At 39.4% G+C, this 24,640-nt stretch overlaps 2 protein-coding genes across 4 annotated transcripts in view; both read right to left on the reverse strand.

The window, feature by feature from the left end:
- PTPRB (protein tyrosine phosphatase receptor type B) overlaps window positions 1-6,376 on the reverse strand; it is a 132,435-nt gene extending 126,059 nt beyond the window's left edge. Inside the window, exons 1-2 of the mRNA XM_017867501.1 lie at window positions 6,266-6,376; window positions 4,596-4,991 (exon numbers count right to left, since the gene is read on the reverse strand). Of these exons, the coding sequence (XP_017722990.1) occupies window positions 4,596-4,991; window positions 6,266-6,320 (451 nt within the window). The 5' untranslated portion in view covers window positions 6,321-6,376. The remainder of the gene's footprint in view (window positions 1-4,595; window positions 4,992-6,265) is intronic.
- Window positions 6,377-7,015: 639 nt separating this feature from the next.
- The window catches only part of PTPRR (protein tyrosine phosphatase receptor type R), a 297,932-nt gene continuing 280,307 nt past the window's right edge, over window positions 7,016-24,640 (reverse strand). For all 3 annotated transcript variants that reach the window (XM_017867504.1, XM_017867505.1, XM_017867506.1), the window contains one exon: window positions 7,016-8,222. In XM_017867504.1, coding sequence (XP_017722993.1) covers window positions 8,129-8,222 — 94 coding nt within the window. In that variant the 3' untranslated portion in view covers window positions 7,016-8,128. The remainder of the gene's footprint in view (window positions 8,223-24,640) is intronic.

Genomic DNA, 24,640 nt, shown 5'->3' on the forward strand with positions numbered 1-24,640 from the left:
CTGGCTAGCCATAAGTAGAAAGCTGAAAATGGATCCCTTCCTTACACCTTATACAAAAATTAATTCAAGATGGATTAAAGACTTAAATGTTAGACCTAAAACCATAAAAACCCTAGAAGAAAACCTAGGCAATACCATTCAGGACATAGTCATGGACAAAGACTTCATGACTAAAACACCAAAAGCAATGGCAACAAAGGCCAAAATAGACAAATGGCATCTAATTAAACTAAAGAGCTTCTGCACAGTAGAAGAAACTACCATTAGAGTGAACAGGCAACCTACAGAATGGGAGAAAATTTTTTCAATCTACCCATCTGACAAAGGGGTAATATCCAGAATCTACAAAGAACTTAAACAAATTTACAAGAAAAAAACAAACAACTGCATCAAAAAGTGGGCAAAGGATATGAAGAGACACTTCTCAAAAGACATTTATGCAGCCAACAGACACATGAAAAATGCTCATCATCACTGGTCATCAGAGAAATGCCAATCAAAACCACAATTAGATACCATCTCGTGCCAGTTAGAATGGCGATCATTAAAAAGTCAGGAAACAACAGATGCTGGAGAGGATGTGGAGAAATAGGAATGCTTTTACACTGTTGATGGTAGTGTAAATTAGTTCAAGCATTGTGGAAGACAGTCTGGCGATTCCTCAAGAATCTAGAACTAGAAGTACCATTTGAACCAGCCATCTCATCACTGGGTATATACCCAAAGGATTATAAATCATGCTACTATAAAGACACATGCACATGTGTTTATTGTGACACTATTCACAATAGCAAAGACTTGGAACCAACCCAAATGTCCATCAATGATAGACTGGATTAAGAAAAAGTGGTACATATACACCATGGAATACTATGCAGCCACAAAAAATGATGAGTTCATGTCCTTTGCAGGCACATGGATGAAGCTAGAAACCATCATTCTCAACAAACTATCGCAAGGACAGAAAACCAAACATCGCATGTACCGCTCATAGGTGGGAATTGAACAACAAGAACACTTGGACACAGGGCAGGGAACATCACACACCAGGGCCTGTCGGGGGAGGGGGCTCGGGGAGGGATAGCACTGAGAGAAATGCCTAGTGTAAATGATGAGTTGATGGGTGCAGACAACCAACATGACACATGTATACCTATGTAACAAACCTGCACGTTATGCACATGTATGCTAGAACTTAAAGTATAATTTTTTTTAAAAAAAGAATGAGTGCTTAATGTGACATACTGGCAAGGACATATATTGGAAAGGAAAGTACTTTCTTCTCTCTATATTCTATTGCAATTACCTATTTATTTACTTATCTGATTTCCCCATTACTCTAAGGAATAAGACGTATTTAATGATTTTCAACGTTGGTTGCACATCAGAATCACCTAGAAAGTACTTTAAAAATACAATACCTGGCCGGGCGCGGTGGCTCAAGCCTGTAATCCCAGCACTTTGGGAGGCCGAGACGGGCGGATCACGAGGTCAGGAGATCGAGACCATCCTGGCGAACACGGTGAAACCCTGTCTCTACTAAAACATACAAAAAACTAGCCGGGCGAGGTGGCGGGCGCCTGTAGTCCCAGCTACTCGGGAGGCTGAGGCAGGAGAATGGCGTAAACCCGGGAGGCGGAGCTTGCAGTGAGCTGAGATCCGGCCACTGTACTCCAGCCTGGGCAGCAGAGCGAGACTCCGTCTCAAAAAAAAAAAAAAAAAAAAAATACAATACCTGATTTAGTCAGCTTAGAAGTTTTGTACTCTAGTATTAGTTAAAAGCTGCCATGTGAGTCTAATATGCAGCTTGGGTTAAAAATCCCTAGTGGAGGGTACCTTAGTACTAGCACAAGCTCTGGCACATAGTAGGTGTTAAATAAATATTACCTGGAAACTTGAATACAATCATTAATGTGTCTTTTATGAAACAAATATGAAACATGTGGTTTAGAGTTTTACCTTCATAGGTCTGCTTTCTTTTACTGAAGAACACACAAAAAAATTCACATCCCATGGATGAACAACACATGTATTCGTGCTGCTTTAGATTATAATACTTAGTTATCAACTTAAACAATGATTTGGAATCATTCATTGCAAACATATGAATGCATTTCAGTTAATTTTTCACAGTAGCTACTCTAGCAGGTCAGTGAGCTCTCATGATATAGGTCTACAAGTATCATTCTTAATCTTTTATCAGGGCTAGGCATGGTGATTCACGCCTGTAATCCCAGTACTTCGGGAGACTGAGGTGGGAGGATCACTTGAGCCCAAGAGTTGGAGGTTACAGTGAGCTATGTTCACATCATGGCTCTCCTGCCTGGACAACAGAGCAAGACTTTGTTTCTAAAAACAAAAAACAAAAAAACCCCACAACGGCATTTAAGATGGAGCAGAAAAATGTATCTGTTAGCTTATAATTGTGTTAAAGCAAAAGTATGTGTTATACTTATGTATACACAAATATAAGGGTGTTTTTGTACCACAATTGTGCAAATTTTAACTTCTGCTTTTTCTAGAAATTCATTTCTTTCCCCAACACATATTATCAGGCATTTTTTTGAGTATAGCATTGTTCAGTGATTAATTGCAAATGGCTTATTCTAGGTACCTTATTTTTGAAGTCCATTACTAGACATTTGTATGAGGGTCATAGGAGGTAGTTTTTCTATGAATTATCTTTTATCTTGAATAACTCACCACTGAATCCATATCTACTTTTTTAAAAAGTTCCAACTAAGTAATCTTATGTTAGATAAGGTTTGATTGGGCTTTGGGGATGAATCTCACTTCTTGTGAAGATTACAAATGGAATTGTTATATTCCAAATGGAATATTTTAATGTTCCATTACACTGGATATTACAAATAGAATAGTTATAATGTTTCTATATTATTTAGGAGAGGCCTTGACAGATGAACCACAGGAAGGGTATTGTACAAATTGGTGCTATATGCTGAATATTTTCTGATAAAGTTGAATTTTCTAATTGGTTTTTTATCTTATTCTCATAAGCAGAAATGATATAAGAATAGAAACTATAACTCTCAACCTTTATTGTAACAAAGCATAGAGCTTATTGTAGAAAAGTGTAACACATTCAACTGGTATCTGGTTAAATGCTTGTTTTAACTACAGAATGAATGAGAAAAAATTGTCCGAAGATTACCATGGTGGAAAAACTAATATAGGCCTCAAAAATCAATACCTAATGAAAAGACTTAACAACACAGTGGATGCTGATCTCCATATTTGATTATGGATCAAAATTTTCTGGTGATTAATAAATATCAAGTATTATGCACAAATCCAGATTTCCTGAAACAGAATCTTGGAGGTGGCTGTAGAGGAAAAAATGGTGGGAAAGAATCCTGGGAATGTGTATTTTTTTATTTGTATTTTTAGTTCTGGGGTACATGTGCAGGGTGTGCAGGTTTGTTACATAGGTAAACGTGCGCCGTGGTGCTTTGTTGCACCTATCAACCCATCACTTAGGAATTAAGCCCAGCATGCATTAGCTACGGGAATGTGTATTTTTAGTAAGCCCTCCCTTTTCTACCCCACGTGATTCTTATGCAAGTCATGGGGCAAGTCTGCAGTCAAGCATTTGAGAATCTCTGGTGTAGTGAAATGTACACTGAACAAAGAGTTTAAAAACTTAGGCTCTAATCATAGATCTGGGACAAATTACTTAACCCTGACAAATTTGTCGTCTTAGTGAGGCGCTTCATTTCTTGACAACTTTTCCCATACTTTGTAAGGTCCATTGTTGCCTAATATATTGTGGTTCATCAGTTTTATCTTTCATGACTTCCTAAAGCAAACCTCTAATAGAGGAGTAAATACACAATAACATGATTAACTTCAAGAGAAGATTAAACTGCCTATATATTCCACAAGAAAAATTCCTAGCTCAGGACTGAACTGTGTCCTGCACCAGGAGCTCGCGCATGTATATAACATGTTTTTACCTGTGTCCATTATCTGGGTTATATCCATTAATGGTCAATAAATTAGAAAAATCTATGGCTTCCCATTGATTCTTAACATTTCAAAAGCATGTTACCTCCAAAAGACATCTACCCCTAAACATCAATACAAGAGATCTGCAAAAACACATCTATCTTCCAGTCTTATCAAGCACCATTCTGATGTTCTAATAATTTCTTATAATCAGCAAACAGAAGTGTCTGTCAATAAAATCTAATAATTTCCTGATTACTGACTTTAGTCATTACATATGTATGCTGTGTATATGCCTAGATCCATATTCCTACATCTAACAGTGCTTAACCATATTATTGGCAGAGAAGAGAGGCTCATGAAATATTTGTGGAATTAATAAAAGAAGCAAGACAAGACGGGAAGGAAGAACAAGCAATAGAAAAAGTTGGGCTTATTTTAATGAGGGTAATGAAGTCTTCCATCATTGGGCACGTCACCATCCACCTCCATTAGCTTATGAATCTTCCATAGGAAATATGTTGGGGCATGTGGACTTCCCTTAAATGTAAAAAAACAAAACAAAACAAAAAAACCCAAGATATTTAGTAGAAAGACTTTCAGGATTCGTTCTGAAAGGAATAGCTCACCTTTTTTTAAACAGAGGCTTTCATTGACCAGTTTTCCCTCCTTGTTGACGTCTATTTTCATCCAGCTATGGAGGTATTTCCTGGCCTTCTTGACCACTACTCTGGAGCCTTGTTTCTGGAGAAAGAGAGACGTATTTTCCACCTCAAGGAAGCCTTCCTGATCATAGCAGGTCCATCGGGGTGCCTGGGAACAGCGGTCCAAGATGGCTGAGCGGGAGGGGCCACGAGAGGAGTTGGAGATGGCCAAGCATAGTGCAGATTTAACATGAAGGAGCTTTTCATCCTCAGTCCACATCCACTGCTGGTTCTGGATGGTCCTATTGCATGAGCCCACGACCACTTTCTCATTTTTGAAAAGACACTGTTGTTTCTGGACATGGACAATCTGAAACCCTTCTGGAAGATGAAAAGCTCATAAAGCACTAGGTAGCAAATTATGAGGCCCATTAGAAAACGGAAGAACCCACCCACAAATGAGCTGAATAAAATCACTAGTTTTACTTATATTTTGTTATTGCTATCATTTCAAGTGAATATTCTCATATTTAACACGTGATTTAAAATTCCAAAGCTGACGATGTAAAATGTCAATATGTCACACTTAACGCCCCATCTTTTTTTTTTTTTTTTTTAATTTTCACATGCTTTAGGGGACAAAAACACACCTCTTATTGGAAAACAAAAGGAAGCTTGGAAAGAAACAAAATCATCCAAAGTATACAGTATATTTTAGCCCAATTAGTTAGATATGCTGAAGTTATGAAACGCTCAGCTCCCTTTTTAAACATTTGACATATTCGATATAACCTTCCTCTCCTACCTTAAAAAGGTACCCCCTTTTCCAGTCTTTAAATTCACATTGCAGTATTTGTATATAAATTTCATAGTTTGAATAACAATTTTAAAAAATTGCATACATTTATCAAAAAATAAAACAAATGTTCCCACTTCTCCAAGCACAACCTCCTAGCTAATTGCAGCCCATGAAAGTATTGATTATCACAAACTAAATTTCCTTTAGTTATGGAGAGGAACATTTCTCTATTTTATGACAATATCTACAGTTTTCTCTCAAATACTAAAAGATCTTTTAAAAATCATCATTTTCTAATGTAAGAAAATTAAACATCCGATTCCTAAACATCAGTATTAAAATGCAAGATATTCTGGCTCAGAAACAATTTTCAATGAGGTTTTACTTAAATTGCCCAGCTCGCTCATGAAAATGTTCAGCCTTGCCAAATGACAACTTCCAAATAAAACACACTACATTTCATCACCCACTTTAATCATATTTCTTCCATTTTCTTTCTTTAACACAAAAGAAAATAAAACTATAACCGGGTTGGAAAAAGGCTTGGGGAAAGCCACAGACTGTTATATAACACAGACTTTTCCTCGGGGTTCTTTATGCTCTGCTCTAAATGTATCACTTCAGGGGCTGCCTCAAGCATTGGAGGATGAGAGGAGAGCATTTATTTTCTTTTGGAGAGAAATCTCAACAGTGTGGGCATACCTGGCTCCTTTTATTCCCGCTTTTCATCGTCTTTGGCTAAACTGCCATGGAGACCTGGCCCCTTCCACCTCATTTCAGACACTTTTCAAAGACCAGAGACTCCTTGGCTAAATCTGGAAGAAATGCCTCAGGAAACTGAGGCAGACTCACTCACCTGAGTTCCTGAAGATCAAGCAGGTAAGAATCACCATGTAAAATTCAGCCTCCATTTTCCACTTAGCAACTGTTCATGCTTCGCTTGGGAAAAAAAAAAAATTCTCCCAGATAAGAGAAGCAAAGACTAGGAAGGAAATGTGCCTTCATGGTGGGGGGAAAAGTCAGTGACGAGCACTTCCTCCTATTGAATTGTTTGGGGAAGTTTTACACCAGTGTCCTTTTGTCTGTTTCCTTAGAAAGAAGGGATTATGATTACCTCTCTTTTTTTTTATGTAGAAAATATTCCAGCCTTCAAGGGCAGAGTAAATCTCATTAAGACCTCACCTACCTTTCCTTTGGCGTGTGACTACTTCTTAACCTCAAGAAGAAAGAAAGGAATTGTAATCTTAGATAATTGAATGTTCCTGAAACATTACATCTCTTCAGGTGATGTGATTCTGCTGAATAAACACAAGCCATGTAATTCATGAGGGTCTATGACAAGTGACACAAAGACATAAACACGTACTGTTTGTATAATGATACGCTGCGAGTCTATTGAGGAAAACCACATAATGATGGCATTTCTAGATCATTATCTCCCAAGTGATGACAATATTACATTTTGAGATCGTCATCTTCACTGGGGAGATGCAGACACTAAAATTAAACCCATCACATTATGTACTTTGGTCTTCCCCAAACAGATGATGGCCTCTTTCCAACTAGAAAAAAAAAGAAAGAAAGAAAAAAAAAGAATATGTTTTACTCAGTGTTTAGTATTAAGAGTTTATTGGCAGTATGAAACAAAGTCAACATTGCTGCATTAAAAATTCATATTTGAGCAGAACAGCTAGTGTTTGCTGAGGGTAGTTATTTGAATTTTTTTTGTCTCTTGAAGGTTGAAACCTTTCAGAAATGTAAGGACATACATGGAAATGTCCTCATAAGGAACCTCTGAAAATGGGACAGGTTATATCATTCCTGAAGGCATATACATTTTGTTGAGAGAGAGATTCCAGGTAGATAGCATATTCAAAAATCCCTTCTTAGCAAAAGAGTGACACGTAGTTAAAATTTTTGATACTTCATAGTTGCTACAAATTTGTTTTTCCCTTTTAAAGTAAAATGACTCATGATGTAGAAATACAGTGGATAGAGTTCTGGAGCAGAAGTCACCTCTATGACCAATAAGAGAGAGTAAATACATATATACCCAATGACAATCATTGTGCTCTGTAATTGTTTGATAGGAGGTACTATAAATACACATTTAATAGGTAATATTATCAAGACACATTTCCATATAAAATAGTTACTGCTTTTGATTTTGTTTTCAAAACAAAGACTTATTTGTTAAAAATCCATTATCAACCACTTGCAACTTTAGCAGCAAGATTCTGGTAACTGAGAAAGGTAATAGCACTTCAAAACAGGAACAGTTTAACAGCTGACAGTCCATTCACAAGACAGATTTTGCAAACATTAAAGCATCTAACACATAATACGAATGTCTTCAGCAGCTCATCCAGTCATCATCTGATGACATTTATTACTGAATATTACATACATACATTCTGTGTGGCAGATAGAGTTCGTACAGACAAAACAAAATCTGCCTTAGGCTGTGTGAGAAACCTATCTTACCTCCATCATCAAAAAACCTTCGAAATAATTTGGGGGATGCTTACAAATGCATTCATATACACGAGGAGCTGGCAATCTTAAATATGTTGCCCAGTCTTCCACAATCCATGCCATACGTTGTCTTCAAAGCCTCTCCTTCCCTCCATTGCAGGAAGCTCCTTCTAGAAGCCTTGGGTGGGTAATTTGACTAATCACCCACCTCAAGAGATTGATGGTCTGACAAGTCTTCAATGACTCACTGAACAGTCTCTGCTGAAAGTCTGCTCTCATACAGGCACAGAGCATGGTGCACAAATTCATACTGCTCACTGGTTTGCACCATTCCACCTCTGCAAGGAAGAAATCACAAAATAACTTCATTTTGCTAAAATCTTGCAATTTCAAGTAACACGGAGATTACATCCAAGCTAGGGTGTTATGTCAAAGACACATAGAACAGTCGACCTAGTGGTGCTTTTGTTATTCCTCTAACCTGTGTCCAAATGTCTCAACTATCAAAGTGAACATGCTAATGTATATAAAGGGCTTAACACAGTCCCTGGCGCACAGTAGGCATGTGATTAATTTTACTTATGTAACATTACTGGGGAGGTGGTAAGTCTAATGATCAAGTACTTGGATTTGGCATCAGCCAAGGTGAGTTCAAATCCCTCCTCTGCCAATTCTTAGCCGGATGTTCTTGGACAAATTCCTCAAAACCCCTTGCACTTTAGTTTCCTACTCTCTTAAAGCAGGATAGTAAGAGTAACTACTTTGTAAGGTTGCTGTGAAGGTTAAAGAGATTCAGTGTAGCTGGTGTATTGATATTACTTCTGAGGTGCCTCATGATTCATCTCGTGTTAAAATGGTTTATACATTTGGCTTAAAATTGATTGACGGTGACAAACCAAACCAAACTCATCTGCAAAATGTTGCTCTTTCTACAAGTAAAAATAATTCTACCTTGGAATGGTTTATTTGAATATGTTGTATGGAAGCAACCTTAGCCTTTGGGTGTACTGGGTGTCTAAACACAATAGTGGGCAAGTCCTTAAATGAGTTGGAAAAAGAGAATTGGCTCTGCTCTGGCATTTTCCTCTCGGTTATCACCATTATCACTAGCTGCTCAGCACCCTTCTTGTCAATGGATTCATAGAAGGCACTTGGCTTCATGAGAAATAATGGTGCTTCTCATTATGTTTTTATATACATAATACCTATATCACATTTTCCCCCTTCATAATTATGATCCTTTTTTTGTTTCAGTTTTTGAGACGAGGACTCCCGAATTGCTTAGGCTGTCATGCAGTGGCATGATCACAGCTCAGTGCAGCCTCGACTTCCTGGGATCAAGCAATTCTCCCACCTCAGACTCTGGAGTAGCTGGGACTACAGGCACCACCACACCTGGACAATTTTTTGATTGTTTTTTCTTGTAGAGACAAGGTCTCACTATGTTGCCCAGGCTGGTCTCCTGGACTCAAGTGATCCTCTTGTCTCGGGCTCCCAAAGTGATAGAATCACAGGCGTGAACCACAGTGTCCAGCCCTATAATTATGATTTTTTAGCTTGACAAAGTTACAAGACATTAATATGTTACTTACTATTCCTGCTCACTGTATAAAAGCATCACTGTCGGTAACTATTTGAAGTCTTGTAAAGTCTCTGTAACTCTGCAATCATGCAATAAATCTTATATTTTAGTTTAACTCCATGTTTTAACCAGATTTTTCCAAGTGGCTGTTAGTATCATTCAAAATAACTTTGATTATTTAGGCACTTCAACTTAAAAACAAGATATCTTGTCTCACTATAACAAGACTTCTAGTTAATGGTAATAATAAAAACTGGGCTTGTATCTATGTTTATCTGTCAACCTATGTCAATTTTAAAGGCAGCAAAACTTCCCTGTTTTAAACAGTGATTCCCCAGGAAAATTAACATGATGTCAAAATGATGTATTTGGCAGAAAAGAAAGAGGTAAATTCACAGTTTTTGGTGACAGCAACTTATTGACAGAAGTATTTGATTGGTCTTTCTCCCCTAGAACTGTACATTTTGTTGCACTGAAGGCAACCATCTGGGCAAAGTATTCCTTGGTCAGAAGTGAACAACAGAAATGGCCAGCTGAGAATGTGGTAATGGTTTCTCTTCTTAACTGTATGATGACATCTGGGCTCACCTAAAATCATAGCAGGTGTTCTGAAGATGCTGGCTTGAACTGTGAAGCTTGGGAGACACCACCACAGTAAATATTAGGGTAGCTCCAGGGAGCTGAGAGGTGCCTCCCTTCCTCTGGCATTTGCACAGCTCAGAGCACCACTACTCCCCCTTGAGCTGCAGACAGTATATGGAAGCTTCTGTGTGCTCCACCTCTTAGGCTCTGGTCTGTCAACTTCCTCTCACCATTTACCTCACTTTGAGGCAAGATTTTCCCCTTCTTGTATGTTCTGGTCAGCACTGGTATTTACATATCCAACTGGTGAATGAATGGAGACACAGTTTAGATTTTAATAACTGTTTTGCCCTAAGTGGGCCAGTGGTGTAATTTAATGGTTGGAGTATATTTACTATGACATTCTGTTCACTAAATCAAGGTTGTTTTAGCCAGTGAAGGTGGCGAAGATGGAGAAACATACTCATTAATTGTGGGCTGGCAAAATTCTTGCAGGTCTGAAGGCTTCAGGAAGGTATTATGAAAAATTCTCTTACCTCCCACTTAATTTGGAAAATGAAAATGAAAAAAAATAAATGGCATTAGAGGAATCCTTAGAGATCATCTACTCTAGTCACTGAAAATATAGCTTTTTTAGAAATCTTGCAATTTTAGGCCGGGCGCGGTGGCTCAAGCCTGTAATCCCAGCACTTTGGGAGGCCGAGACGGGCGGATCACGAGGTCAGGAGATCCAGACCATCCTGGCTAGCATGGTGAAACCCCGTCTCTACTAAAAAATACAAAAGCTAGCCGGGCGAGGTGGCGGGCGCCTGTAGTCCCAGCTACTCGGGAGGCTGAGGCAGGAGAATGGCGTAAATCCGGGAGGCGGAGCTTGCAGTGAGCTGAGATCCGGCCACTGCTCTCCATCCCGGGCGACAGAGCGAGACTCTGTCTCAAAAAAAAAAAAAAAAAAAAAAAAAAAATCTTGCAATTTTAGAGGCAGGCTTTTCCAAGGTTGGCAGGAAAACTTTTAAGACATCAACATGAAGCTGCCCCTTTCTAACTTTCACCTCATTGGTCCCACTGAAATAACCCAAAAGAAGTCTTAAGGCTCCCCTGTAGTCACACAACAGCTCTCCAAAGGCTGGAAAACAGCCATCAAAGTCTTATAATCTTTTCTTCTTTAGACTAAACATCCTGTGGTCACTCAGTATTTCTGAACAGCCTGGTTTCTCTGTCACTCACCACTCTCGTCTCCCTCTTCTACAGGCTATTTTTATCAAATATGACCTTCTTAGAGTGTTGTGTCTCCTCCTGATGAGATCTATGAAGTAGGCTTATTTTCTCCTCCAGGTGTACACTAGAGACCAATAGATTTGCGCTTGCGGGTACATCAGGTGGTGAGGTCCCCCAGTGCTTACATGGTGCCTGGTGCTCCATAGCATTTTAAGGTATTAACTGATGGTGTAGATTAAATAAAAAGCCAACTGACTTTTTTTGAATGTGGACATTACAGCTTTCTTCCATCCTGTAATTATGCTACTGAAGTTTTGAAACTAAATGCAAGCCTTTCTATTTATTCTTGTTAATTTCAATTTGTTAGTTTCAGCACAATGCTCTTGTTTACTGCATCACTATCTATCAGTCAATGTTAGTCTTCCATTTCTCATTCCCAGCATTGTGTCTCCCAGATATTTAACAAGGATCCCTTACATCTTTTTATCTAAGGCATTAAAAAAATAGAAAAAGAGACAAAGTAGGGTCTTTAATATGAGTAAGCTGATATCACGTCATATACTATCTAATCCCATTCTAAAATTATTTCCAACTAGGTTGTAGGTCCTTTAAAGACCTACAAGCATAATGGCATAGTCTTCTTCTACTTGTAACAATAAAAAGCACTTACCAGTCCTAGGTAAATATTTGTCAAATGAATAACCCAGGTCATGCTATTTTCATGTCATGTGAAAACAGATAAACACTAGGCTAAAAGAAAGCAAAAGGTATTCCAGGATGCATTCACTGGAGGCTGGTTCAAATTCAGGAACTCATCATAATCATCTTTGAAAATATTAAATAAATGTCCTACTGCATATATTAATATGTAGAATACTCTGTTGGCTGGGTGCAGTGGCTCATGCCTGTAACCCCAGCACTTTGGGAGTGCTGAGTGGAACACTAGAGCCCAAAGTAGGAGGATCACTTGAGCTCAGGAGCTCGAGACCAGCCTGGGCAACATAGTTAGATCCTGTCTACAAATTAAAAGAAAAATTAGCTGGACATGGTGGTGTATGCCTGTGGTCCCAACTACACAAGAGGCTGAGGTGGGAGGATAGCATTTGCTCTATAACAGGTAATCCATTCTTACAAAGGTCAACAGAGTCTTCTTTCTTCTTATTTTTGATACAGGGTCTTGCTTTGTTGCCCAGGCTGGAGTGTAGTCGTGCAGTCATAGCTCACTGAAGCCTTAACCTCCAAGGCTCAGGTGATTCTACCATCTCAGCCTCCCAAGTAGCTAGGATAATAGGTGCATGCCACCATACTGAGTTAATTTTTTCCGGTTTTTTTTTTTTTTTTTAGAGATAGAATTTTGCCATGTTGCCCAAGCTGGTCTTGAATTCCTAGGCTCAGGAAATCCTTCCACCTCAGCCTCCCAAAGTGCTGGGATTATAGGCATGAGCCACCATGCCTGGCAAATACAGTTTTTTAGATAGGTTGGTCATAGTAAAAAAAGAAACAATTAAGAAGCTAGTACAGTGTCTGTATACAAAATATCTTTATGGAATAAATGAATAAAGCTAGGTTAATTATGGAACTCTCAAGACAGCTCTATAGTAATTCATCCTCAGGAGAGTTCTGACTTGGACTCCAGGAAGCCCTTAGGTCAGATAGGTTTCATGGATTTGCTAGTCTGGATCTATATTACTGATACAAAGTTCCCAATACAAAGTGCTTCTGGGAGGTGAGAAACAGGGGTGCTCTTTTCTTACTTTTCTTTTAGGGCAGGGTCTCACTGTGTCATCCTGGCTGGATCATGGCTCACTGCAGCCTCAACCTCCCAGGTCAAGTGATCTCCTTAGCCTCCCAAGTACCTGGGATACAGGTGCTCACCAATATGCATGCACCTTAAATTGCAAACAGAAGTGAAACTTAACTTGGGTTCATATCTGATAAATGCTTATGTTAGAACTAAACCATAACCGCAGCCAATTATAAGCACCCAACTCACGTTATTATGTCACTAAAGACTTTCCAATACGGTACCTGAAAAAAGGTATTTATATAATTGCAAACCAACCAAATAAATTCCTTATTTTGTTTCTACACTTTCCCAATAAATACTTGCCTCTGGCATTTTGTCATAGGAACACTAAACCTCTTTTGGTCTGGTGTTTCCCAATGTATGACTGGCTTCTTACTAAATAAACTCTTTAAAATTTTATCATGCCTCAGATATTTCTTTTCCAGTACACATTTGTTTTCCCAGGAGGTATAATACATTAAGTGACAATACCTACTGCTGAGCAGGAGTTAGTTTACCAAAAAAGAGTAAAGTCAAATAAAAATGTCAAGGGAACCCCAGCTAGCTGAGAGAGTGGTGCCAAGTTCATTACCGAGGGGACCAGAGTGTGTTAAGAGGGAGACAGCATACACTGTTGTCAAGACAAATTCTGTCTCCACCACTTACTAGATATTTTACCCCACTACATAATCTCTGCAGTGCTCAGTTTTCTCATCTGCAAATGATGTGACAATAAAAACAATAGTTCCTACTTTACAGCATTGTTGTGAGAAATAAATGGGACAATCATTTAACATGTTTAGCACACAGCCAAGCACATATCAATACCATAAATGTCAACCATTATTATTGTTATTGTTACTCTTTGGTACCATCTGGTCAAACAGGACTGGTTAGGAGGCTCTGGAGGGAGGTCCCCAAGGACCTTGGAGAACCAAGAGCAAATCTGGCAGAGGACATTAGTTTGCCCATTAAGATCCAAATATCTTTCTAAATATTGACCAGCCTAGAAGACAGGCATAGTGGAGGCAGATGATGTAGTGGAAAATAGTAGGCTTGGAGTCTGACAGATTCAGGTTTGAATCCTTGTTTTTTAACTTGCTTAGCTAAATGATTTTAGACAAGTCATTCAGTCCTTCCCAACCCGGCTTTTCTCACTTGTAAAATGACATAAATGACAAACGTCATCGGGTTGTGAGGATTAAATGAATCAGAGCATATCAATGTCTGGCTGCAGGCTATTCACAGAATCCCCAGAAGCCCAGGGTTCTATAAAGGTGCCTGAGAACCCTGGGCAGGGCAGAGGAGGAGGAATGGGTCATTAGGACTAGATGCCAATCCCAGCTTTGATCAGGGAAGTTGTGTTTTTATTGGTTTTCTGTGTTGGTGTTCTGTGGAAGATTCTGCCTGCAAAATGTTTTCCATTGTTCATAAAGAAGTTTGAAAACCACTGGCCTGGCTAATAAGGTATTTAGGTATTTATCTAATAAGGCTTCAAGTTTTGCAAGGTTTAAATGAAAGAATCCACAAAATGCTTGGCACAGTAACTGCCCTTCAGTGAGGACTAAATAAATGCTGTGTATTATTTTTCTTATTCTTAGTTAATACAACACCTAAGGTAACTATGTTTGGAAGAGTCGTGGTTCACTGGTGTTGTCCTGGTGTCATTATTAATTGGGTCACCTTTCACTCTCGGAAGTACCTTGGTTTGGATGATAAGTTATTTGTTCATCCTAATGATGCCCCATGCCATGCTGTGGAAGAAAGCCATTCCCTTTATTGCAAAAGTGGTGTTAGCCACGTGGCTTGCATTTCTTTGTGCCCGCAGACTATGAACACTGTGTTTGGACAGGCCAGAGAGGATTCAGATATACTACCCTCCTATAAACGTCAGATAATCTCATATCACATTAGCCCTGCCAAACACAAAGATCAGTGTCGTCTCAGTCTCCATGCAGAGCAGCACGTAGCTGTGTCAGCTGGGGGTAAACTCAGGTTAGAAAGGGGAAAAAAATGTAGTCTTTTTTTCCCTTTGCTACTGGGAGGGTGTTTTGAAAAAACCCCCTCCAGATGCCCAGGAGAGAGATTTGGCTTTTAACATGTTAAAATTTTGACCTTTTGTGACTATTCACTCACACATACAGAAAGCAACAGCCTTTCCTGTCGTACCGCCCAGCCTGTATCCGGTCTAATCAGTAGACAGAAGAAATTCTGAAGTGATGACTCACTTCTGGGCTAACAATGAAACTTATGCTCCTTTGCTTTTTATTATTTTCGAATCTGGAATTCTTTTGGTAAAGTTTGGTACAGTAAATTTAGAACAAAAGGTGTGGACGTTAATGTGCCTCCTGGGTAAAGCGCCGATAGCTTGGGCATGAGTCAAGTGAAGCTACCGTCTGCTGTGCTTAGCCGGGGTCAGCTGCAAGGTGTGTCTGGCCCCTTGGACAGAGGATTTCCCATGTCTTTATACAGATGTCATATCAAGGAGGGAGAACTTCAATGTAAATTTGGCCAATTCTGACCAGGAATTTTGAACATAGACACCTTCTCCAAAATAGATGTGTTCTAAAGTATCTGTAGGTCATAAAAATCAGCACACATCAAATAATTCAATTGATGAGTCTAACATATTTTGAGTTCCATTTTTTCCCCCTGAAATTTAGCTGTTTTCTTCTGAACACTCAAGTTAACACTTAATTAACTCCAAGCTGGGAAGAAGGAAAATGTCCCGGTAACCACTTGGAAGATTCAGTTGGCATATAAGTTTTACAAAGTAGACCTCTTGTTACAATCTCAGGAACTATAATGTCAAGTAAATCCACATCAATTTCTAGGGCTTTATCTCCAAATGTCCTTAAAATAAGTAAACCAAACTGTTGAATTCCTGATCTTCAAATGTGATCTTTGAAGTTCATTAATTAGAGGAATCTTTGTGAGTATTTGGGAATGCAGAGAACTATGGATAAATGTAAGGTTACAGTTGATAAACCTTAGACCAACAAGCAGAAACTTTAGTTTTGAAATCATTTTAACCAGGTTTTAGAAACAAAAAAATATGCTGGGGACATATATTATCCTTGGAAATTGATGGCATATATATTCTTCTGAGATTGCTGTAGTTAAAAAAGAAAAGAAAATCATCGAACTGAAGTGACTAATCAAAACATTTAAACAATGATATGACGCACATTGGAAGCATCTTTTTATCCTGTGTGGGAAGCCACAAGTGAGGCCTTTGGATGTCATTCCAATTTAAGCCATCTAAGGTAAGGATGTACAGGCAACTACAAATTCCATCCTTGACTCTTAAAAAGAAGGATTAGACAGATAATTTCCTGTTACTCAGGAACAAAAAAAGAGGGAAAAAAAGGCCTTGGAATCAGATATTATTTTACATGTTTAACTTCCCAGGCTCTGTTTTAAAATTCTTCCAGTGTCTAGTTGCCAATGGGATTAAAAGGAAAACGATGAGGAAAAAGTTATCTGAGGTCAGTCTGCAATGAAATATGTTCCTTTCCTGCCTGCTTAGATGTCTTCTGATGGTCATGAATTGCTCCTTAGTCATACTTCTGTAATATCTATGTGCATGTGAAGCACTGTCTGATGTTAAAATATAAATATCATCTACAGTAATAAACTGAGACAGTGCATCTCTCATGAGAAAGGTGTAAATGACCTTCAATCACTATCTCAAACTGTAGAACCTTGACATACACAAGCCTAAATGAATCTTTTGTAGCAAGAGCTACATGCAGTGAAGCTGGTTGGTTTAGCTTTATAGCAATTGGTATTTTTAACTAGGTGGTATAGTTAGAACAATTTAGTGATATTTGACATTAGAAGTTTTAAGAATTATATGGAAGGGCTTTCTAAGTAATAAAAAATGATTGAACTGTGATCAATTTAGTACTAATATTATGGATCGTTTTTTCAACTATACTTTTTAAAACTTGTTGACCTATAGATGTATGGTAATCTCCTGTTAATAGAAATATGTGATGGAGGCCGGGCGCGGTGGCTCAAGCCTGTAATCCCAGCACTTTGGGAGGCCGAGGCGGGCGGATCACGAGGTCAGGAGATCAAGACCATCCTGGCTAACACAGTGAAACCCCGTCTCTATTAAAACTACAAAAAACTAGCCGGGCGAGGTAGCGGCGCCTGTAGTCCCAGCTACCCGGGAGGCTGAGGCAGGAGAATGGCGTGAACCCGGGAGGCGGAGCTTGCAGTGAGCTGAGATCTGGCCACAGCACTCCAGCCTCAAAAAAAAAAAAAAAAAGAAAAAAGAAAAGAAATATGTGATGGAGCAAAATATCCCTTTTGCAACAATGCTGGCCAACAGACAGTTCATTGTACTTATCATATTCAGATATTAATAATAAGTAATCTAAATTAAAATAATCAGAGATAAACGATTTTCCCCGGTTTATATAGCAACTTGTTTGGGGTCATTGCTGAAGGCAAGATTAAAATGTGAACTTCCTCTCCCTTCATCTTGTGTGTAACCCACTTAGGCCTCCCACTCCAGAAAACAACAGCAGAACCCCCAAAATCCAGAATTTAGTCAATCTAATTTGAGCAAAATTGAAAGTTCAGTTCAGAGTGATTTATAAAAACTTCAAAATTGGTCATGCGGCCTTGGAGATTTCCCCTTTTTTGGTTTTGAATTCTTCCTTTAGAATGAAAACTTTGGGCAATATATTCCTGAGGCTAGATTTTTTAAAAACCCACCCTTTCCTAGGAGATGTTTGGCCAATGTTATGACTATTACTGCTATCCCATTGTTCTCCACATAAACAAAGCTTCAAAGACTCAAAGAAAGCAAGAGCTGAGAGGGATCTCAGAAAGTCAGTTGGTCACTCTGCAATCACTGAATTCCAGGATGGAAAAGCATCTTGTTGAAGGACATCCACCTAAGCTTTGTTGTGAGTCAAAGAATGAATATTAACTTGCAAGCATTAAAATAAAACAATCAGGTGGAGGTCCATGAGATATCTTACTCTTTTTTTTTTTTTTTTGAGACGGAGTCTTGCTCTGCCGCCCAGGCTGGAGTGCAGTGGCCAGCTCTCAGCTCACTGCAAGCTCCGCCTCCCGGGTTCACGCCATTCTCCTGTCTCAGCCTCCCCAGTAGCTGGGACTACAGGCGCCCGCCTCATCGCCTGGCTAGTTTTTTGTATTTTTTAGTAGAGACGGGGTTTCACCGTATTAGCCAGGATGGTCTCGATCTCCTGACCTCGTGATCCGCCCGTCTCAGCCTCCCAAAGTGCTGGGATTACAGGCTTGAGCCACCGCGCCCGGCCATCTTACTCTTGATAGTAAGATATTTCTGGCTTTTATACCAGAAAAGCTTGGAGATCACTGTTATGCCCCACATCTCCTTTTACTATGTAGACACAGAGGCCTAGAGTGGACAAATAGTCACATGGAAAATCAGGGGGCAGAGCCAGGCACCAAGCTCCTTGACATCTGGTCCAGAGATGTCTGGCATCTCATTCTTTTACTAGTCTTACCAGACAGTGTTCAGTTGCAATTGCCATACCACCCACTTCATCTTTTAATTAAAAGTGAATGCAGTGGAAATGAGGGGATGATCTATTAATGCCCTTCTAAATAAAACATTCGTGGGTGCCTTGCACTGAATTTGAACTCCTACTTGGAAAAAAAAAAGAAATCTTATTTTAGTTCAAAATATGCTCAAAAGTATTAGTAAAAGGAGAATCACAGACTCATGAATCTGCAATGAGAACTGAGCATCTATTAATAGAAGTTGTCCCAAAGCCAATAAAAATAATGTCCTGCCAGAGAATGAGGAATCCACCAAATGGTTTTGTCATTGTTATTATACTGGAAACATCCATTCAGCATAAAACATTTGTCTCTGAACCAGACCATTTAAATTTATTACTAAAATGCAGATTTGTGACTTGAGTAGAAATTGCTTGTTCTTGTCATGTTAAATTACAATGACCAGGCATTGTAATTTTGGGGGTGGTTGTGGAAATCAAGATTTTAATCCTATCCAGTGTTCAAGCTTTTGACTGATCGGTCATGAAAGAAGCCCCCTTTTCAAGTATCCAAATCACTGTCTTGTCTTTTTCATTGCTGTTAGCCATACCTGGACTCCTCAGAGAAGGCAGCTACAAGTGACAAGGGGTAGACTATAAAAATAAGATGCACAGTGTGCAGCCTTCATTGCTAGTGGTTGGAGGTTGTTAAAAAGAGTAGAAAAGGATAGAAAAAAGCCTGTGAAGCTTGTATTCTGCCGAATACAAAATATCAGCCTTCTGATATATTGGCTCTGTCTTTTCTCTCTCTTATTACACTTAGTTAGTTGCTTTTAATTAGTTGGCTCCACCCTTCCTTCCCCATCACGTTTGTTTTTTTGAGACAGAGTCTCACTCTCTCGCCCAGGCTGGAGTGCAGTAGTGTGAAGTCGGCTCACCACAACTCTGCCTCCCGGGTTCCAGCGATTCTCCTGCCTCAGTCTTCTGAGTAGCTGGGACTACAGGTGTGCACCACCATGCCCGGCTAATTTTTGTCTTTAGTAGAGATGGGGTTTCACCATGTTGGCCAGGCTGGTCTTGAACTCCTGACCTCAAGTGATCCACCTGCCTCAGCCTCCCAAAGTGCTGGTACTACAGGCCTGAGACACTGTGCCCGGCCTCTTTCCTCTTTTTAGTGGTCCAGGTTCGGGCTTAAATTACTATCCCATCTCTAGTCTTCTCTTCACCACAAAGCTTCCTGAAAGAACAGCTTACCTTTATTATTACAATTTCTTTCCCTCTCATTTAGATGGCTTTTGAGGAAATTCGTCTGTGGTCAAATAAATGTGAAAAAATGCTTAAACAAAATTAAGGGAGTTTCTACACTGGGAGATTTTAGATTTTTTAATGCATTAATGCTTACTGTGAATCTCCAAGTGGGGAAGACGTCAAAGAAATACAATGTAGGGCTGGGTGCCACGGCTCATGCCTGCAGCCCCAGCACTTTGGGAGCCTGAGGCGGCTCCCAAACACTGCCTTTACTAAAAATAAAAAAAATTAGCTGGGAGTAATCCCAACAACTTGGGAGGCTGAGGCAGGATAATAGCTTAAACCTGGGAGGCGGATGTTGCAGTGGGCCGAGATCGTGCCACTGCACTCCAGCCTGGGTGACAATAAAGAAACGTGTGTGTGTGTGTGTGTGTGTGTCCCGAACTTAGTCGAGAACCTACTTTGCTCCTGAACACCACCAAGAGGGTTTGGCTTAGGAGGTTCTCAGTAAATAATTGTTAATTAAACTATGTCCTGAGAAGGACAATCTTGGAAACTGGGAAAGCCAGTTAAGACACCCATTTTTCTACACCCAGGTGCCTGATTCATGCTCAGTAGCAGATATCTGGTGATGCCTGTTGAATGAATGAATGTATGCAGGATTCAGGAGCACCACTCTAAGCAGAGGTCTCAGATGCCTGTTCCACAGAACACAGGATGCAGGCCCATCTATTGTGTTGGTGCAAAAATAACTGTAATAGCAAAAACCCCAATTACTTTTGGACCAACCTAATACAAACACTCATTCCATTCTAAAAATATCCTAAGACAGAATTAGCTTCAAGGGATTGTGACCTGTGCAGTCATATGTCTCTCACCTTCTTATGCTGAGAAGGACCCTGCACTTGGGTTAATGCTTTGCTGTCACTGTCTTGAAGTATTTGATACTTTTTAATCAACAGATGTCACATTTTCATTTTATACTGGGCCTCACAAATTATGTAGCTGGTCCTGCCCAAAGTGTCCCTTGGAGCACTCTTTGGCTCTGTCTTAGTGCCTCTTGCTTTCCCAAGACAAGCCATGAGCTTGTCTAACAGTCTCCTTGATCAAAGGACCTCACCATGGTGTGTCCAGCATCTGAAGCCCTCTCTTCAATTTCCCTTCATCAAAAGCCAAGTTCTGAATGTATTCCTAATGCCGGGAGTTACACTCTCTCCAGCTACCACACTGAAAAGAACAGGTCACCTCGTTTAGATTGAAGCGTTAATAGCTTAGAAGACATAAAGTGTTACCCTATCTCCCATCCCCAGGTTCAATAAACCTTAGAAAAGGATGATTCTTTTAAAATAATCCATCCAAGATTAGCTCTTTACTAGCAGTATTTTAGACATCTGCTATACATTTTAGCATCCTCCATAGATAGATATTTTAAGAAGCAGCAATTTTTTGTCCCTCAAATTGTACTCTTAAGGCAGTTGCTGACAATGTCACTCCATCTATTCATAAAGCAGCTCTCATTTATACTAAAACTGTTTTAAAATTATGGTGTCCTGTTGTCATTGCATTTTGTTTTTAAGAGGTGGAGTTTTGCTATGTTGCCCAAGGTGGCCTCAAACTCCTGGGCTCATTTATTTAAATTGGCAGAGTATTATCAAAGAGATACGTTTTTGTCAAGAAGTTTTATAATAAACACATTCCAAAAGCCTATTTACTTTTATCTATAAGATTGATAAAAATCAAAGAAATAATTAGAGATCAGGTAAATGTCCCAGATTCCAATAGGTCCATTTTGTTACTTCCCAAGCTACTTGACTTCAGACAAGTTACTTGATATCTTGAAATCTTTGGTTCCTCTTTAAAAAAAAAATGAGGCCAAGAGATGCTTCTTTTCCTTCACTTGGGTTTATTTTTGGAGTTAAATAAGTCATGTGCTTTGAAGACAGTGGTGAAGAGTTCCATGATTAAATACATTTCTGTATGTTGAATAGTGCATTCTGGAATCTCTGAAGACAGATTCAGAGCTGAAGGTAAGGATAGCCAGGAAAATCAGAATTTGTGGACAAGGTTTGAATAAGTGATGAAGAAAGATACGCTGCAAATGCATAAGGGTAGACATTTGGATTGGCTGAGACCAGTTTTCCCTTTACTGGGATGAGCCAAAAACATGGTTAATGGCAGCAGTTAGCCACAAATTGGAATTTTAAAAATGAGGTATAATAGGAAAAAGCTGAAGGACTGGAACAAGAAGCAAGAATGATGGAGAAAAAGAAGCAAGATGAGGTGAAAGGAAAGGGATAGGTTTTCTGTTTTGCTTTTCATATAACTAGAAGAGTCTACAACAGAAGGAAGAGACAAGAAAAGGAAAACGTATGTTGATCCTGTGAAGGAAGGAGGTGAAGGAAAGACCTTTCAAAGGAAGGTTCAAGGAGAGGATCTGTTTCATAAACAACAGAAACAGCTGCTCAGAAAGAATGCAGAAAGGGTCTTGATGAAGAAATCAGAATGATTTTGATGCATATATTGGCAGTAATTCAAACCCAAGGGGGTTGGGTGCCTATAGGCTTCAGAGCAGAGAAGTTGGATCTGTTTTCAAGATCCTATCAGAAGTGAAAAGACAAGACCTGTGGGAAGACCTTGGTGGTGGCGGAAGGCCAAGGCTAAAGTTTCTGACCATTTGCTTTAGGAAGGAAGGAACAGATAGAGGAGGCATTGTGATGTGGTTTAAAAAAAAACGCATTTGTAATTCCATTTAAAACCAGAGGACAATTTGTTAGACCTGAAAGGGGAATGTGACTGGGAAGTGGAATCCAAGGTGGAGGTCAGGCTGTGAAAGCGGGCAGGGGACGTGGGAGATGGGAGGGTGAACAGGCAAGAATTAATGGTAACATAACAAGAGCCAAGAAAAAGAGCAAACCAAGCCTGTTTTTCAGCACTTTCTTCCAAGTAGGATCAGAACAGGTGTTGTTGGAGGCCAATTTGGTTTGGCGTCACTTTAGATCTACACATGTGTTTGGCATGCATGGAATTCTGGCATTAAATAAGAACACAGGACTCCATGATATGAACTGGAGTCCCCAGGTGACTTGGGGGTCTCAGGTGGCAGCCTTGTTTACAGAAGCACAGATCAGGACAGATGAAAGTCAAAGTGGGAGCAGCTCTGACTGACTGAGTGCTGCTTCTCCTCCTCAGAGGTAGGGCCCCTTTCCTGTGAGAAGACAGGCTCCAAAATTTGAAGTGAAAACTGATCCTATTCCAGCTGAGGTGGACTACACGGGATGGAAGGCAAAGGAATTTCAGGAGATTAAGACAGCAGTTAAAGAGGAGAAGGGATAATTGGAACTGATCTTTTTTATGTACAAGAAGAAAATATTTTTGGAAGCAGTTACATGTGGGGTGTGGTAAGAGGGAAGTAGGGTTGGGGGGTAAAAACAGGATAAGCAATGTAGGCTGAGTGTTCTACTAAATACACTGCAGGTTTAATGTCATGCAAATGTGACTTAAGTCCTGTGAGGTATATATTACTATTTCCAGTTTATAGGCACATGTTTAGCTTCCTTGCTATGTACAGTGATAAAAACTGTGGAAACTTGATTGAATGCTTATTACATACCAGGCATTTCACATAGGTCATACCTTTTCATCCTTACAATAACAATAGAAAATATATACTACTATTACTCCAATTTTCCAAATGAGAAAACTCATGGAGGCAGGGAGAAGAACAGTAACTTGCTCAAGGTCGTACAACCAAAAAATGGTAGAAGCGGGGATGTAAATTCAGGCAGGCAATCTTTTTCCAGAGCCCAGAATGTTAACCGCCATGATGAACTGCCTCTAGAGTTTACATGCTGACAGAAAGGGAAAATAAGAAAGAAGGAAACAAACGCAGTAGAAAACAAAGAGAGAAGATACCAAACGTAGCAGAAAACAAAGAGGAAAGATACACTTATAAAGACTTAGAGGCTACTTTTAAAAGGAGGCAAGAACATTATGGATGGGAAGGGAAAAACTAATCTGAACAGGGAAATTTGAATTTCTTTTTTTTTTAGAGATAAGAGAAACTTCACAGATAATTTTAATAATAATAAAGATGATAATAACATAATAATCATTTATTGAGGGCTTACTATGCGCCAGACCCTATTCCAAGTGCTTTATATATATTATCTCATTTTTCAGAATAATCTTCTTATCTTTTTTATTGAAATCCCAGGACATAGTACCTAGTGCTCAAAGCATATTTGTTGGAAAAGAAATCTTGAAAGGTAATTATATGGCCTGGCAGAGTGGCTTATACCTACAATCCCAGCACTTTGGGAGGCCAAGATGTGAGGATTGTATGAGTCCAGGAGTTCAAGACTGGCCTGGGCAACATGGCAAAACCCCGTCTCTACAAAAAATACAAAAATCAGCTGAGTGTGGCACACGCTTGTAGTCCCAGGAGGTCGAGGCTACAGTGGGCCATGATCAAGCCACTGCACTGCAGCTTGGGCAACACAGCGAGGCTGTCTCCAGGAAAAAAAGAAAGGTTAGTGTATAATTTTATCTTTTTAGAAAACTCTAGGTCATAGGGCTAAAGCTCAAGGGACTCAATGCCTGTGTCCCTCTTTGTTTTATTACTTCACAGCATTTATTTCTGTCTGAAATTATCTTGGTATATTTTGCTTGTTTATTATCTTTTTCTGCTAGCATATAAATTCTCAGAGAGCAGAAAATCCTTGTTTAATGCTGTATTTGCAGCATCTAGACCAATGCCTAAGGCATATGAGGTGATTAGTAAACATTTGCTGTTTGTTGTTTGTTTTTAGAGACAGGGTCTCACTTTGTTGCTCAGGCTGGTCG

Source organism: Rhinopithecus bieti, unplaced genomic scaffold (assembly GCF_001698545.2).
Source record: "Rhinopithecus bieti isolate Rb0 unplaced genomic scaffold, ASM169854v2 scaffold_3874, whole genome shotgun sequence".
NCBI lineage: Eukaryota > Metazoa > Chordata > Mammalia > Primates > Cercopithecidae > Rhinopithecus > Rhinopithecus bieti.